At 35.5% G+C, this 17,304-nt stretch overlaps 7 protein-coding genes across 7 annotated transcripts; 1 reads left to right on the plus strand and 6 right to left on the minus strand.

Moving 5' to 3' along the window:
* Positions 1–55: 55 nt before the first annotated feature.
* On the minus strand, positions 56–2,653 carry BN7_2642 (uncharacterized protein; the record flags this gene model as incomplete). The annotated part of the gene is made up of 1 exon (XM_011276709.1): positions 56–2,653. The coding sequence occupies one exon, from the start codon at positions 2,651–2,653 to the stop codon at positions 56–58; it is 2,598 nt and encodes an 865-aa protein (XP_011275011.1).
* Positions 2,654–3,093: 440 nt separating this feature from the next.
* RAD24 (Rad24p) lies at positions 3,094–5,121 on the plus strand (the record flags this gene model as incomplete). The annotated part of the gene is made up of 1 exon (XM_011276710.1): positions 3,094–5,121. One exon carries the CDS (start codon positions 3,094–3,096, stop codon positions 5,119–5,121), a length of 2,028 nt encoding a protein of 675 aa, XP_011275012.1.
* A 145-nt stretch (positions 5,122–5,266) lies between these two features.
* On the minus strand, positions 5,267–5,998 carry BN7_2644 (PICOT family protein; the record flags this gene model as incomplete). Its single annotated transcript, XM_011276711.1, has 1 exon — positions 5,267–5,998. The coding sequence occupies one exon, from the start codon at positions 5,996–5,998 to the stop codon at positions 5,267–5,269; it is 732 nt and encodes a 243-aa protein (XP_011275013.1).
* A 226-nt stretch (positions 5,999–6,224) lies between these two features.
* On the minus strand, positions 6,225–7,067 carry BN7_2645 (class I SAM-dependent methyltransferase; the record flags this gene model as incomplete). The annotated part of the gene is made up of 1 exon (XM_011276712.1): positions 6,225–7,067. One exon carries the CDS (start codon positions 7,065–7,067, stop codon positions 6,225–6,227), a length of 843 nt encoding a protein of 280 aa, XP_011275014.1.
* Positions 7,068–7,456: 389 nt separating this feature from the next.
* Positions 7,457–8,293, minus strand: BN7_2646 (class I SAM-dependent methyltransferase; the record flags this gene model as incomplete). The annotated part of the gene is made up of 1 exon (XM_011276713.1): positions 7,457–8,293. One exon carries the CDS (start codon positions 8,291–8,293, stop codon positions 7,457–7,459), a length of 837 nt encoding a protein of 278 aa, XP_011275015.1.
* A 382-nt stretch (positions 8,294–8,675) lies between these two features.
* BN7_2647 (Mucin-17) lies at positions 8,676–13,955 on the minus strand (the record flags this gene model as incomplete). Its single annotated transcript, XM_011276714.1, has 1 exon — positions 8,676–13,955. The coding sequence occupies one exon, from the start codon at positions 13,953–13,955 to the stop codon at positions 8,676–8,678; it is 5,280 nt and encodes a 1,759-aa protein (XP_011275016.1).
* Positions 13,956–15,401: 1,446 nt separating this feature from the next.
* Positions 15,402–17,153, minus strand: SOD1 (Na(+)/H(+) antiporter; the record flags this gene model as incomplete). The annotated part of the gene is made up of 1 exon (XM_011276715.1): positions 15,402–17,153. The coding sequence occupies one exon, from the start codon at positions 17,151–17,153 to the stop codon at positions 15,402–15,404; it is 1,752 nt and encodes a 583-aa protein (XP_011275017.1).
* Between the last annotated feature and the right edge of the window lie 151 nt (positions 17,154–17,304).

Raw genomic sequence — 17,304 nt, forward strand, 5'->3', positions numbered from 1 at the left:
ATAACTGGTTGAAAGTTAACGTATTGATTAGCAAATGTGTTTGAATTTTTTATATTTATTTATGATTTAGTTGAAACCCGTGGTTATTGATATCATTAATAGGTCCAAATTGGTTTTCTGGTGGGTTTAAAATATTCCATTGTGGAGGAGGAGTCATTGTTTGTGGTAGCAAGTTTATCATGTTTGACTGTGGTAATTCATGATTTAAGCTGTGGTCGGCAGGTGATGGATGGGTGAAAGGTATGTAATTTTGATTTAGTGAAGAAGGTAAATACTTATTTTCAACGTGCAATGGTGGTGAATGTGATTTTTTTGGAACAATTGGTATTATAGGTGGTTGTATCTTCTTATTTTGAATACCATTTTTACGACGATAATATCTGATTGACAATGGGTCATTAGGTTCTTTGATATTGATATCATTGGAAAATCTTGCAATTTGATCTGTCGAGTGTCCAGGTTTATAATACCACAGCTCTTGTGTATTAATATTTGGTACGGTAATGACTTCTCTGTTCTTGAAAAATTCATGTGCCCATTTGATATCGTTATAGTTCTCATTTGAAGATTTATGACGATCATCATTCAGATCTAGTGGTGGTGAAGCCTCAAGTTCCTGCTTTTGTTTAAGCTCTGGTATACTGGCGATTTGTTCAATTTCAGGTGAAGGACTTTTCAATTTTTTACCCCTTCTCGCTTTTTGTCTAATCTTCACACCTTGTGGACATATTGACTCATATGGGACCTCCAGCAAGTTTCTAGTAGATTCAACGGTAGGATATATATCAATTGTAACCGAAGCTTCACTTTTATTATTAGCAACTATTGTACCAGCAAAATAGTCATTAAATTTAGCTTGGATTAAATCACCTAAATGAAGTGATGATAAATACTCATAATTATTATCAGGCTTGACCTTGTGGAATTTACAATAAAACTCATCATCATTGACTATATGAACTCCTGATGGTAAAGCACATGTTGCATGATATGCTCTTTTACATTTTAAATCTGAACATTGGAAACAAGCACCACCTTTAAGATGACAAAAGCCACATTTTAAATTTTTTCTTGCATTAGGGATGTCTTGTATACCTGATACATATTCACCTTGTTCAATATCAATTATTGCTTGAGTTTCTGGTATAAATCTTGAACAAATTCTATGAACAAATGCTGGTTTGCCACCAATTGAATGATCTTCCGTTTTCAAAAGCTCAAAATCGTAGGATTTGGTTTGTTTAAATGAAAGATTATTTGGACAAAGGATACATTGGGGACCTTTGTGTTTCTTTTCAGTGTCCTTGGTGCTGGTAGTTTTGATGGTAACTGATAATCTTCTCTTTTTGTTTGGGCTAGTATATTGTTTTTCTGAAAGACGAAGTGGCGCTTCTCTTTGAGTTTCTATGGAGGACTGACTCGTAAAGCTGTTGAAGTCATTTTCATGGATCAACTCTGGTAATTTATCTGTATCATCATCAGGCCCCACTAGTTCCGGCTCTGAATCTGATTCTGGCTCTGGCTCTGGTTCACCTTTTACTCTTCTCAATAATCTTGCGGCATCAATATCAACAGCATCTGGAACGCAAAGGCACTTTGATGTTTTAAGCCCATATTCAAACCATTCATCAATAGCAAAATTAACAGATTCTGCAACGTTATAGCCGAAGTTCATCCCAGCATGGTAACCGTAAGGATAGGTAATCATAAACTCTTGCTGATTATGAACAATCCTATTGACAGTGACACCTCTAGCTTCTAAAAAGGCTGGTGATACCAAAAATGTCTTGTGACGCAAGAAGTCAGGGCAATTTTTATAGTCTTCTGTGAATGTATCTCTCATGACTTCATCAAATCTATCTTTTGAAGCTTGTGGTATGGAATACCATTGCTTTGGCGCCCCAAAATGAATATAATTAATCGAATACAAATCCTGATCTTCTAAATGCCATGAAAATGTAGCTTTCCAAAGACCAGCGTAAAGATATGCATCATTAACACCTGGTAGTTTTTGATCCATAAAATCCAAAGCATTTGGCAAATGAGCAACGTTCCAGACTTTAACGGTGTCATCAAATATAGACCCGATCATATCAGCCCCATACATTGGCTGAGCATATGTAAGTGACTTCCAGTAAGATCTTTCTAATGCTTCACATCTTTCTGGTGTAAATTCTGATGTGTCTATGTTATAATCAAACCCTTCAAAAAGACTCTCATCATTATGATTCTTATTTGCCAATATCTTTTTATTCAATTTTGCGTTTGTATTTGGATTTCTTGCTTTACCTCTTGGTGCAGGTGGTTGATTCTCTGGTTGTTCCGAAAGTGCTTTCCATTGTACAATATTAAAAGTTCTCTGTTTCTCAATATTCTGTTGACCGAAAACACCATTATTCCCGTTTATATGTTGAACGATTGGATTTCTGATCTTGATAGACTTAAGCGCTTCAGTTGTCACTTTTGTAGATGACTCTATCCATTCCTTTGGTGGTACAACTTTCACTATACCTGATTGCATACCAAACTTATTGACAGCTTTCATGTACTTTTCAAAATCTTTAAACTGCTCCATGGTGGGTGTGAAGACAGGGACACCCGTGACCACCTTTGATGGCTCCACATTGGAATATATATCCGTGCCTGACGACATTTTCAATGTCTTTCTGGTTGTTAGAAATAAAGGATCTGGCCCTGTTAAGAATAGTGGAACTGTGTGTCAATGTAAAGGATTTTAATGAAATTTGAATTGCGAGTTATTTCCTTTGCGTCTGCAATTACTGAGCGGTGATCTTGAGTTGAAACAACAGCTTCCGTGTGGTAATAGTGTGTTTATTATGGGTTATTGCTTCAAAAGCGCCTTTCTTTTAATCGCTCCTTAAGTTGGCCCAGTGTAAGTTAGATGACCTGATTTGGTTTAAATAATTTATTTGGTTTTGGGTGGAAAGAGATTTCGTCAAGGACACTACTTTTTTTTTGTTTACTTTCGAAATCTATATGAGAAGAGCTTCTTTGGTGTGGTGGGAAGTGGTCTTTTGACTGAAAGACATTTACTAATTGGAAAGGCCCCTTGACATAGTGTATTATTATAGTATGCCTAGGGCAAGAAAGAAGTTAGGGTCAGACAAAGAAGTGGAAGTGCAGCCCAGAAGGTCAAAAAGGTCTGTCAAGCAAAAACCTATACAAGTCATAAACCTAACAGATGATGAAGATGAAGATACAATAGAGACCATAGAAACCATAGAAGATGAACCAAAACCGAAGAAGCAGAAAATATCAGCACTTAGAAATAGGATACGATCATTCTCCGCAACTCCACAAACAACAAGATCACCAACACCAGATCCAGTACCCAAATCAGATCTACAACCATTAGAAGATGACAAAGATCAATGGGTACATAAATATACTCCAAAAACCGTAAATCAAGTTGCTTTACATAACAAGAAGCTAAAAGAGGTGAAGGAAGATATAGAGCAGATGGTCAAGGGAAGCTCTGATCTGAGATTACTGGTGCTAAGTGGACCTGCTGGTGCCTCTAAAAGTACGATTGCCTCATGTCTTGGGAAAGAATTAGTCCCAGAAGTACGACATTCTTCAAAAGATCAAAATAACGATTATGTACTTGAATATACTAATGATAATGCTTCGGGGTCATCGATAACACAATTCAGTGAGTTTCTCATGTCTGCAAAATATAGAATGGGTAAAAATTTATCATTAATACTCGTTGAAGATTTACCAAATGTTTTTCATGAAGCTACAAGGGAAGATTTCCAGAAATCACTTTTTCATTGGATTCATAACGATCTTAGAACACCACCGCTGATTATTTGTATTACTGAGTGTGAATTTTCTAATGATGGTAATGCAAGCCAAGGTTATAATATTGATAATAATTATACAGCTGAAACCATATTAGGTCGAAAGCTCTTGATGAATCCAAGAGTCAAAAGAATAAAATTCAATCCTGTCAATACATTACTAACTAAAAGAGTACTTAAGGATATTAAATCACATGAGCCATCGATTTTCAAAAGTATTGGTAAATCAGAGATTGATGAGAAAATCAAAGAACTAAGTGAATTCGGTGATATTAGATCGTCCATATCAGCTTTTCAATTCTGGGCAGAATGGAAATTCAATCATCCAGGTCTAGGAAAAGATATGTTACATATTGGTAAAGAATCTAGTGTATCATTGTTTCATGCTATTGGTAAATGTTTGTTTGGTTCTAAAAATGAAGGTGAAGATGATCTGGCTGCCATGGATAAAGTTATGAAAAATTTTGCATCAAAACCAACAATACTAAAACTTGGTTTACTAGAGAATTATTCCAAATTCAATAAATCTGATTTTGGTTTAGAAACAGCTGCTAATATTTCTGATGGTCTGAGTTTATCTGATTTATTTGGTTCACAAGATACATCATTAGAGATTGCCACTAGAAGTACAAGAACACATTTTAGAATCTTGGACTCGACTGAAAGCTCTAATACACATGCAGCAACAACCTTTCCAAGGGAATGGAAAGCAAATAAAAGTATAGCTAATATTAAATCGGATATACAAAAATACATAGAAACGGAATTCAAAAAAAGACAAGCACATAGATCATTTCAAGATTCTAATCTATTTTATGGATTTTATGAACCAATTATTAACAAACAACGTGGCTTCAAGAACAAATCTATGCTTCATTATTTAAAGTATTCTGGTAAACCAATTCCCAAAGAGCTTCAAGTCAACAACAAGTTGCAAAATACCGTTATTTCGGAAAGGCTTGGTGGTCCATTTAGGGAAATTTTTGGAGATGGTGATATTGTCCCAGATGAAGAAGTTCGTGATCTATATTTCCAGGTAAATCAAGATGTAAACAATGATTCATCGTCATCAGAAGGGGGTGATTCTGAATTCGACGATGATCCAATTGCAGATAGTGATGATGAAACAACTGAAGATTTTGGCCAAGATGATACATTCGAAAAAGAACTGGTTAGTTTATCCCAAAAGCCAAATTTAGTTTCACTGAACTCAACATTATCCATTAAATCACAAAGAAATGCTGAATTTTTGGATGATTTTGAACAAGATGATGACTTTGATGATTCGGATTTCTAATTATTTATATAGAACGTAAATACAATATATTTATTGAAAATTAATCAAGCTACATTCAATGGTATATGTAGGTAGAAATTAAATAATTTGTATATTATCCCAAAAATCTCACAGTACTAAAATATAATACATTCCATCATATGGTTCAAGCTTCAAGTGCGCTCTTGAAGAAATTTGGATCATCTTCAATAGATTCCTTGATGATATCTAAACCACCTTGGAATTCACCACCAACGTATAATTGAGGGAAAGTTGGCCAGTCTGAAAATGTCTTTAAACCTTGTCTAACACTGTCATCTTTCAAGATATCAAAGAAACCAAATCTGACTTGATGTTCTCTTAAAATGGCAACTAATTGACGAGAGAACCCACATTGAGGAGCTGCTGGTGTACCTTTCATGAATAACATAACAGGTGCGGCTTCGGTCAATTGTTTTAAACGTGCATTCAACGCTTCTGGTGATTCTTCTTCTTCTTCTTGAGGTGGTTGTGGTGGTTGTGCGATAGTTTGTGGTTGAGTTTGAGTGGATTGTGGTTGAGCTGATGTTGAAGTTGTTTGTAATTCATTTAAAGCGGCGATAAATTCTTTTGGATCAGCGCCTGATAATTCTTTTAGAATGGTATCATCTCTAATTAAAATGAAATATGGAACAGCACTGACTTCAAATAATTCTGATATATCTGGATGTTCATCAGCATTAACTGAAATGAATGTTGATTGTGGATTTGATTCGGATAATTGTGCGTAGACTGAATTTATTTGAATACATGGAGCAGCCCAAGGAGTATGAAAATAAATTGCTATAAGCTTATCTTTTGGAGCTTCGTTTGTTAATTCTGTGAACTGGTCTTCTGATTGAATTTCGATAACAGCCATCTTCTCTTTATTATCGTGTGTTGTTTAGTTATAAAACCCTTTGTGAAGTTTGTAAGCACTGAACGGTTTTTGAAAAAGTTCCATAATTTTTCTTTTCGAGATTTCGTAATCTAAAAGATCACCAAAATTTTTGAAGGTCGGAATTCAGTAGTTAAAATATGGCTACAAGTCACGTTTTTACGAAGGAATTCCGGGATTATGTATATTCATTATATAAATCTCACAACTATTTTAATCTCTTTCTAGCCAATTTCAAGACTGTGAGCCACTGAATGTTGACTTTAGTGTTGTTATTCCACTTGACTTTGGCCTTCAACTCTTCAATTAGTTGGTCAGAAACATCTGGCGCATCTGGATTAGCCTTTTTCCATGAATGGTATGAACTCCAAGTTTGAACATATTTTTGATAAAATTCTAATGGTATTTCTCTCTTGATTTGCAATGGTGATTGTTGACTTGAAGGAACTCCTGGTTTGTCTTCGTAAACTTTAATATCATCAAACAGTTCTTGTGGTGGTTGGACATCTTTCAATAGCTTTCTAAGAATAAAACGACCAGGTTCCCAATATGGGCCTAATTTAGTTGGGTCTTCATAAGTGTAATCATCCACGATCTTATCAGCTTCAGGAACATTGAACACTGGATCAACATACCCCCAATAAGCTAAAGTTCCACCAGGTTTTAAAACTCTATTAATTTCCTTGAAAAAGTTATCATGGTCAAACCAATGAACACATTGAGCAGCTGTGAATAAATCCACTGAGTTATCTTCTAAAAATGACAACGATTCACCTGGACTTTGTCTGAACTCAATCTTTCCTTTATATTCATCTGTTCTTTTACCATTGGCAGCGTTAATCATAGTTTGTGATAAATCAGTACCAATAACTTTCTTGAAATATTCAGTCAATGGATAAGAGGCTTGACCAGGACCACATCCCAAATCAACAGCTAAATCATGACCACCAGTGTGATATTGGTTGATGAATTTGAACACATCATTAGAATAAGTTGGTCTGAACGAATTGTAATCGTTTGCTCTGAAAGTTGTGTCAGAGTAAGCGGACATAATGAATTACTGATTATTTGTTAAATATGGTCAATTTTTGAACCCTGGAAAACTAGGATCAGCCGTTTACTTTATATATTCGATCTGTTGAATATTAATGAGATTTAATGTATGCGATAATGGCCCCGTTGTCACAATAACACAATAGCACAATGTCATATTAGTGTCACAATTATCGGGGTAGTAGTTTATTAAAGCGGAAATTGTTTTTGGCATTCCCGAATTCGCAATACGCATTGTATGAGCATACACAATACACAATACACAATATTACTGAGAAGCTCAATTGGATCAAATAGTGAAATAGCATCAGTTGAAATGTGTATATTGTAGCTGAATGTAGGTATACCATCCTAATTATGTACACATTGTCTTATATAAGTGTCATGCTACATCCTCGTAGCGAACACGTAAAATGTATTCCATTCCACGTTCAAAACTGTCTCTTCAGTCCAATGAAGGTTTTTCTTAAGGTCATCAAACAGTAAGTCAATAACATCTGGAGAGTCTGGATGAACTTTACACCAAATATGATAAGCACTCCATGTTTTCATGAAATTTTTAAGTTGACTTGTACCATAATACTGTTTCTTCATCACTAATGCCTCTCTATTTCTGGTTCCAGCTTCATAATCAACTCTTTTAACTTCTCCAAATAGATCTGGTGGTAGTTCAACGTGATTATACCCAGCTTTCAATAAATCAATCCCAGGTGTTTCCCAATATGGACCAAGATACTCAGGTTCAAGATAGACATAATTATTATAGATAAATGATGCATCTGGATAATCAACAAACACAGGATCAGTATATCCCCAATAGGCTAATGTACCACCTAATCTCAACAATCTATATGATTCCTGAACAAATTTTGATTGATCAAACCAATGAAGGGATTCAGCAGCTGCAACTAGATCTACTGAGTTTGTGTTAAGCTGCAATACTTCACCGTTACCTGTTCTGAACTCAACATTTTTATGACCATTAAGGTCCTTGATTTGATTAGCTTGTTTGACCATTACATTGGATCTATCAATCCCTATCACATGGTCAAAGTATTTGGATAATGGAAAGGTTGCCTCCCCTGGACCACAACCAACGTCAACAGCCAATTTTTTGTCTCCATTGTGATAGCTAATCAGTTTTTGGAAGAAGGAAGCTGGATACTTCGGTCTGTATGTTGTATATTTGTCCGCTAGGAAATCCTGCTCTGAGTACGCAGACATTATGTCTCGATCTTATATCATACACATGATGATTTTACAAGAAGAAATCTAACTTCAAAAAACATCCTTTCAAGGCAAATAAGTATCTGATCAATGGCAAATTTAAATCTTAGCACTCTAAGGGAACTCATAACCTTAATTTCAATAAATATTTGGGATTTGAACCGAGATATTATGTTCGGGTTACACCAGGGCCTGTTAACCCCTATCTCAATGAGCTTTATACTTTATATACTACAAAATTAATTATTATAGTACCGCCAAGAAGAGCAAAAATGTATAAGCTACAAATATAATTCTAAAATCTATTCTATATTAATATTAATGGGTATCAAATAAAAGGGATCTAGCTATCCAAAGAACGTAAAATGTAGCTAGATTATTAAAACAAACTAATGAAAATGAAAATGATCATTGAAATTGAAATGAACATAATCGGTGAAACCGGAGCTTTTACTGATTGAGCTGACCCTTCAAAGACAAAAGGCACACTTTGTGTATCAGATGATGCAGATGATGTTGAAGTTTGAAATGTAGAGTGTAGGTTAGTTGATTCTGATTTTGTAGCAGTTGATTGAACATTAAGAGGGCTTGAAGTTATCGTTGGAACTGATGAAATTGATGAGTAAATTTGGGGTTCACCTATAGTTGTACCTTGAGCTTGTAAACTAGTAGTTGTAGATTCAGTGAGTTGGTATGATCTTTGGTTATTAGGGACTGAAGATGATTGATTATTGACTGTGGTGCTTTGTAAATCAACAATCAATGGGGCTTTTGATGTTGAATTTGGGGAAGATGAAGGAGTCAAATATGTAGTGGATGATTTAGTTGATTCTGATGATGAATCTTGAGGTAATCTTTTAGATGAATAATATGTTGATTCACTTTGTCCAGTTGATAATTCAGTTTTAGAAGCACTGATTGGGCTCTCTGGTGATGCTTCAGTAGTTGATGAGGGTGATGGATATGAGCAAGTCAAACAACTTAGTTCTAAATCTGAGGATCTTGTTGTGCTATAATCTGAAAAGCTTGAATATGAAACATAGTTTGATGAATCTGTAATGACAGATTTAACCTCTGATTCTATAGCACTTGAGTGGGTCATTGATTTTGAGACAATGCTAGATTTTGATGATCCATATTGTGATGATCTTTGGTTATCAACTGATGTATGAGTATATATTAAACTAGAACTTGAAGATTCAACTGCATTACTAACAGCTCTAGAACTCACTTCTGAAGTCTCTATGGTAAATGATGATGATATTCCTGATGCTGATGAAGCATTTAAAGATGATTCAACGACACTTGAACTTTTAAATTCCGAGCTCAAACTATTAGCTGATGTTGAATATGTTGTTGAAGATGGATCTGGTGACATTGTAGAGGATGTAATGTCTGTCCAAGATGATTCAGAAGAAACAGTTTGGGTTCCAATAGTATTAGAGGCAGAATAAACTGGTGAAGATGGCTCATCATTCATTTCACTTGAAGTCTTTGAGGATCTGTAGTCAATTGATGTTCCAGAATATGTAACTGACACTGATGATTTTGAGCTTATAGTTTGTGTAGATTTTGATTCAAAAACCGATGAAGATGATTCACAATACTTTGAGGTTGATAGCTCTGTGGAAACATCACTTACTCCTGAAGTTGAACCAGGCGTTGATGATGAATACTCTTCATTATAATCTGAAGTTAGTGATCTAGACTCTGTGGCCAATGATGAGCTCTCTGTTAAGCTAGCTCTTATTGTTGATGAAGAAGAAGTCAATGAGGAGTTGGAAGAAATTTGTGATAATGTGTATGATTCTAAGCTTGTCGTAATAGATGATCTTGGACTTAAGCTTGAATATTGGGATGATGAAATTGAAGATGATTGAAATACTTTTGACGATGAGCTCGAAGCTGAATGTGGTTGGCTTGACTCAGCTATTGGGAACATTGTGGTTGAGCTAGATGCTAAAGTTGAGACAGGTAATAACACCACTGATGAAGACACTTTACTTGAAAGTGCAGAAGATGAAAACGAAACTGAACTAGTTGATGGTTCAATAAATTGTTCAGTTGATGATTTGGTTGAATAAACATTGCTAACGCTGCTCATATCTAAAGATGATGGTGATGAAATATTTGCACCACTGGATCCTGAAGGTAGTGATGGTGGTGATGAAGGTGATAATGAGGTCTCTGAAAAATATGATGATACTTTTGAGAACTCAGAGTGTGACTCTGAAGATATGGAGCTTGATGATGATGCCTCTATAGATGATGAATATAACAACGAAGATAATTCATAGCTTGACGTGATATCGCTTCTTGAAATAAGTGAGCTCGATGTTGTATATGATGAACTTTCTTCAGAGGAAATTCGTGTGACAGTTAAAGCTGATGAAATTGAACTAGATGATAAAGCTATGGTTGAAGTCAATGTCTCTGATTCCAATGATAAATTTGAGGAGGAAGCTAGAGACAATAAAGTTGATGATGAAGTAAGAGTTGATGAAATTGAAGCTGATACAGCTGATGATGAGGCTGATGATAAAGCAGAAGCTATTGATGTTGATGAAGTTGATGAAGCGGACGAAAAACCTGAAGATAAAGCTAAAGTTGATGAATATGAAGATGTGCCTGAATTTGGTGACTCTGAGGTTGAAGCATCAGTTGATGACAAGCTTGAGATTGATAAAACTGAGGTAAAAGAATCTGAAGATGAACCCGATAACAAGCTTGAGGTTGATGAAGTTGATACTGGATCTTGGGATGATGGAGTTGAGTCACTCAAAAATGAAAAGATTGAAGATTCTAACCCTGAAACACTTGAGGAGGATCTTGAAAATGTTGAGCTTGAAGCAATTGGAGTTTCAATGAAAGACTCTGAGCCTGTGCTGAAAAAGGACGATGAGCTTGCTGCTGTTCTTGAGGATGATGAGCTTGGTGGGCTGGAAACTTCAGCTGATGACTCCCTACTTGAAATTTGAGAGCTTGAAACCTCTATTGAGCTTTCCGAACTAGCGTAAATCCAAGAAACTGATGATACCGAAGTGTTAGACCAAGAAACAAATGATGATGCGGGATCTAGCGTGTAAGAGGAGCTAGATGAGCTGCTAATAATCTCATAAGTGCTTGAAATTGATGACGGTAATGACGGTGATATTTGAGACGGTAAGCTGTTTGATTCTGGAGTTTCACTGGAAAATGAAAGTTCTGTTGATAATTGTGATGAAAGTGAGGATGATAAAATCTCAGGAGTTGTAATAGATGTGAACGAAGCTGAAGAGGATGACGGTGAGAGTGGGGAGAATGACGATATTGAAGACATTTCTATGCTTGAAGATTCAATCGATGAGATTGATGAGTCTCTCGACGATAAAAAGCTTGATAATGAATGCGAGCTTGAACTGGATGGTAAAGCAGCAGCGGAACTTGAGCTGGAGATTTGGAAGGAGCTTCCCACAAAAACGGAGCTCCTAGAAGAGTATTTTGAGCTATCACTTGAGCTTTTTGAAATGTAGTCTGATTCAGATACTTCACTTGAGCTAGATGACTCCTCAGAACTTGATGATGATTTCAGAGTTATACTAGAGGGTGAACTTGAAAATAATGAAGATCTTTCAAAGCTTGATGTAGTGCTAAAGCCTGTTCCTGAATTGATACTGACTGAAATTGAAGATTCGGACCAAATTTCTTGGCTTGAGCTGAAGCTAGATAGATCACTAGTTATAGATAGGGATGATGTAAAAGCTGAAATGTATGATGAGCTTGGAGAACTTGATATTGAGCTTGAAGCCACTGATTGGCTTGACGGGAAACTGAAAAAATCTGAACTAGAGCTGCTACTTAAACCACTAGACACTGATAACCAACGTGAGCTTGAAGAAGAATATGTGCTGACAAAAGAGCTTTCAATTGAACTAGAAAGTGAGCTTGAATCACCAGAGCTTGAAATTGATGATGAAATTGGTAAGTTTGAGCTTGAACTGCTGTCACTTGATGTTAACCCGCCATTTGATGGAGACAAAATTGAGGATGAGCTAGAAACGACAGAGGTTGATTGGAATTGGGAGCTACTAGAGCTTTCTGTGCTGAAAATCAAGCTACTTGATTCCAGATCCACGCTTGAAGAGGATTGAGTAGCACTAGATAACGATGAGTCTGAGGAAAAGCTTGATGATATAAAACTTTTTTGAGAACTGGAGCTATCTGAGCTAGAAGCAATGCTTGAAATAAAACTTGAATCTGAGCTTGAGCTAGATTCAAAGCTCGGGGAGCTTGGACGATCACTGAAAGAAGAGCTCACACTCATCATTGAGGTTATGGACGATGCTAGCGATGCCATACTTGAGCTTGACGGAAATAAGCTGGAGCTTGATGATGGTGGTGATGATGATGGTGATGATGATGAAACTGAAATAGCTATTGATGAGCTTGATGGCACAACACTTGAGCTAGAAGATAATGGTAGGTCAATGATAACAGTACCTGTATATGAGCCAGAATCGATGGTTGATTCAGTTGAAGTATAAGAATTTGACCAGTAATTGGTTGTTGTTGTCCAATAAGTTGATGGTATTGGTGTGTAAACAATAAATGTTTCACCACTAGCTGAAACACTATCTCTAGTTCTTGTGAAAGAGGTAGTTGTACCTGTATATCCTGTAGTTTCAATATAAATAGGAACAACATCAGCTGTAGCGGTTCTAGCAAGCACCCCGATATTCCATTCAAGATTATCTGTTTTAGTAGACGGTAAAAATGGATTTTTACATTCGTAATTGTAACTAATCACATTTTGTAGAGTTTGAGAGGAAACACCTTGATCTTGTGTATAGGCAACAAATACTCTGTATCCAGCTGGTATGTTTTTGATGGTACCTCCGACACCAAGTGCTGAACAAGTAACGTCATTTTCGTCTGGAAGTTCTTCATATGATTTTGGAAACATCCAGTCATTCAATTCATCAGTCATATAAACTTGAACATTAGAGCAAGGAACCTCACCACTACCAGAAACAGACGATCCGAACTCGAAACTAATGGTCAAATCTGATTCAGCAGATGAGCACCCTGGAAATAAAATATATTCTTGGACACTATCATACCCAGTTGTATGAGCATATTTGAAGACGTCATTTGTAAAAGTTGTTGATGAGAATGTAACTGTATCAGACAAAACTTCATTGAATATAATAGTATTTGTACCGCTTTTAAGTGTATTTGCCTCCTCAATATCAACTTCATGAGCACTACCACCAGCACCAAAATAGATTGTAAAATCAAGAGTGCCCGTAAGACTAGCACTAATTTTTGATAAATCATTTGTAACTTCACAATTTAATTCTGAGTAATCCAATATATAAGCACCAGAAAAAAATGTACAACTGAACAATTCTTCACCATTATAAGTTGCTGATAAAGTTGCTGAAGTCCCTGAAAATTTAACTCTATAAACACCAGGCATGTGTAAGCTGAACGTATCACCAATGGATACTTTTGATGTGTCTGGGAAAGAATAATCAGCTTCTATAGCCCATGATGAAGTTGGAAGATTTGATGTTTGAGGTAGGACTATATTGGTGAAAATATCATCTAGCTCAGCACCCTTTGCAACGATAAATGTAAGTAGTAGTTTACTTATAAATGATATTATAGAGACCCTCATATTATATTTTTGATGACAACACTTCTATGAATCTTTTGAATAAAATCTTTATATCATATGTTCCCTCTTTTCATAACTGCAAACAAATGAGACTTCAATCCTATGATATATAAATGAATGGTAGTTTCTATAAGTCAGCCTCAACTCATCAAGCATACTGTATATAACTTCCAGAATTTTTTATTATTTCTTCTTCTTGTATGCATCCGCTTCCTGGAAACGAGAATAACGTCCGTCTTACTTGAATCATGCAATTTTCCGCAAGACCGTAAGTAGATTTGAGATATGAGATGACAAATCTAGCAGCTTAATTCAGTTCAATGTAATATATCTATTATTCAATTAACAGTCCATAATTTATACGAAACCAAGATCTTATTTCTCTCATTCATGTCACAACAAGATCAAATCATCGTCATTCAAAATCGATGTGTCAAATACTTGTAGATGATCAATCCTGTGACGGGGCCTTTAGAATTGACAATGTAGATGAATGGGCCAATTTCTTTTTATTTGAGGTCTATGTTCGCTTATACCAAAGCGAATTTTTTTATATCCCATATAAAAGCCGACCATATTTGGAAGTAACAAAACTGCATCACACCAGAGTGTAAAAAGCAGGAAAAAAAACTACTGCATCATGCAGTATACCAGAGTTTAAACATCTTGTTTGAAAATTGAGATCTAATCTCATCTGTAGGTGATCCAATTAGTGGGGCTTCGATTAATAAGTTATAATCAACATTGGAATCCAATTAATCATTGCGAGTAAAACATCAGCAAATATGAAACTTGACCTAAACCCGATCAGAGCACAAGTATATAATAAGATCCTAGTAAGCCTTGTGGTGTATTCTGTGTGAGTTTTTGAGGTTTACTTTTATGGTACATTAACAATTACCATTGAGATCCCAAACGAGTAATAAATTAATGGAAAATATTATCAAGAGAACGAGAACACAATTACGGAGCTTTCTTTTTATGGTGCAAGATTCAAAAACCAATCCCTAAAATGAACGTATTAACATGACCCATATGTACACAGTAACGTGTTACGTAAACCGTATGTGATGATATATTCTCTCGTAATTTCCAATGAAGATCATTTTGTTGATACAATTCATTAACGCTTAAGCTTAATTAACAACTGCAGTCTGCTGATTCAATGCAACCTTTCCAGCTTTGTCTGTGATATCGGTGTTTGTATCATTCTTTAATTAACAATATTCATGGAAGCATGGTAGTATCCTAGAGTTTATATGGCATCTAAGGTCGTAGCTCCAGTGTATGGTAACTCCATAATCTCCATGAATAATATTTCTATAACGTTCTGGGTTTGAATTCGCGGTAATCTTAATTATAATAATCGGTATGGGCAGTAATTGAATTCATTTGAATTTTGTATATTGAATTATTCTAGATACCAAATCTGGTCATACAATATATTTATTTCTTTGGAAATAGACCCCTAATCATCTTTTTCACCTCATCATCGTCATATATTCCATTATTGTCATTCTCAAAAGTCAAGTTCAAGTCTAAATCATTTGATTCTGGATCTTCATCGTTTAATCTATATTTTTTAACAATTGTGTCTTTTGAATCTTCAACAAGAATATCACGGCCAATTTTGAAGAATTTTAATGTTTCCATTTTAAGTTCATCCTTCCTCTTAGTATAATTTTTTCCTAACAGCTTACCGGCCTTGGTTGAGTTTCTTCTTAGGTGTAAATTACTTGATCCTATACCTTCGTCTGAAGTTGCCTCACGAAATTCATTTAACTTAATTGATTCCATATCTTGCTGTTGTTTAGCTTCTAATGTAGTTGCGTTTGTATCCAAAGTCTTGCTAGATACATCACCTTTTTTCATTTTGCTATAAAACACGATCGCAGTAACTGAAAATCCATGAACCAAAATAGATACAATGACAATAAATGATACAATAGGCCAAATACATCTCAGAACCCAATAATGAGGCATGGATTCATCAATTTCATCAATTGGGGTTTCTTCTTTGGTAAAATGACCTTCAATAGCAGATTTGGTAACAATTGAACAGAAAATACCACCAACTCCAACAGGACCAAAATGGCCAACAAATAATGCTTCCTTCCAACTTTTAATATCAGGTACAAATGGTTTAGCAGCTAATGCAGCAGGTATTCTTCTTAAAAATATGATAGCTATTCCTAGGAGAACTAATCTCCACCAATGTAATCCAATTTCTTTATTATTGAAATCTTCCCATGGTATAATTGTTCCAAAGTATAAGAAGTATCCGACATTCAATAATAAATCAATTGAATTTGATAATTGTTGGCCTTCGGATTGTTTAACAAACCAACCATCCCACGCAAAGGCAGCACCCGCAGCGAAAGCAACTAATAAATCATCAACACCCAAGATCGATCCAAGCCCAGTACATATTAATGATAGTGTGATGTAAAAAACCAGTAAAGATTGTTTATCAACCATATTTCTCGCTTCACAGAATTGAATCGCCTTTTTACCTAAGTATCCAATAACTGTACCCAATAAAACACCAAAGACACACTCATAAAGAATTGCGATACAAAACCAATCTCTAATAATAATACCTGGATGGCCTTTCTTAGTCAATATATCAACAGCTAACAAAACAAAAGGGAATGCTAACCCATCATTAGCACCAGATTCTGCACTCAGTAGATCCCTTATATATGCAGGAATTCTTTCACTAAACTTTCCCTTACCAACAATGGCAGCTGCTAATACTGGATCGGTAGCTGTTATAGCAGCTGTTATAGCAAGACCATCGATAAAATTAAATTCAGGGAATATAATCCATGTGAAAAGACCAGTGATGACCCAGCCTAATATCATAGTGAAGCATAATAACACAATCAATGAAACCAAATGCTTTTTAATATATCTTTGAGGTAATTCAACTGAGACTGCAAATAATTGAACGATTAAAATGATTCTTGATATCTCTAAAGTTAAGAAATCTGGATTATCACTCCATTCCAATGGATTCATGATATTTGCAGCATGGGGGCCTACAATTACCCCAGTGACGGTAGATATGAATGCTTCACCAACAAATAATCTTTCTTTCATAAGCAAAGAAACTAGACAGAACAAGGTAGTGAAAATACCTAGCACCGCATAGGTTTTATGTGCTTGATTTACATCCAATTGATCCCATACTGCCATGCCCTTTCGAATACTTAATAGCCTGTATTATACTGCAAGACCAAAGAAATCACAGTCGATTTATCCTGTATATATTTATGTTAAATTAAGGGTCTTGATACTTTGGAATTCTCAATTTTACCTGTTGCAACCGTTGAAATGATCAAAACGT

This window comes from Wickerhamomyces ciferrii, contig 00068 (genome assembly GCF_000313485.1).
Source record: "Wickerhamomyces ciferrii WGS project CAIF00000000 data, strain NRRL Y-1031 F-60-10, contig 00068, whole genome shotgun sequence".
NCBI classification, from domain to species: Eukaryota; Fungi; Ascomycota; class Saccharomycetes; order Phaffomycetales; family Wickerhamomycetaceae; genus Hansenula; species Hansenula ciferrii.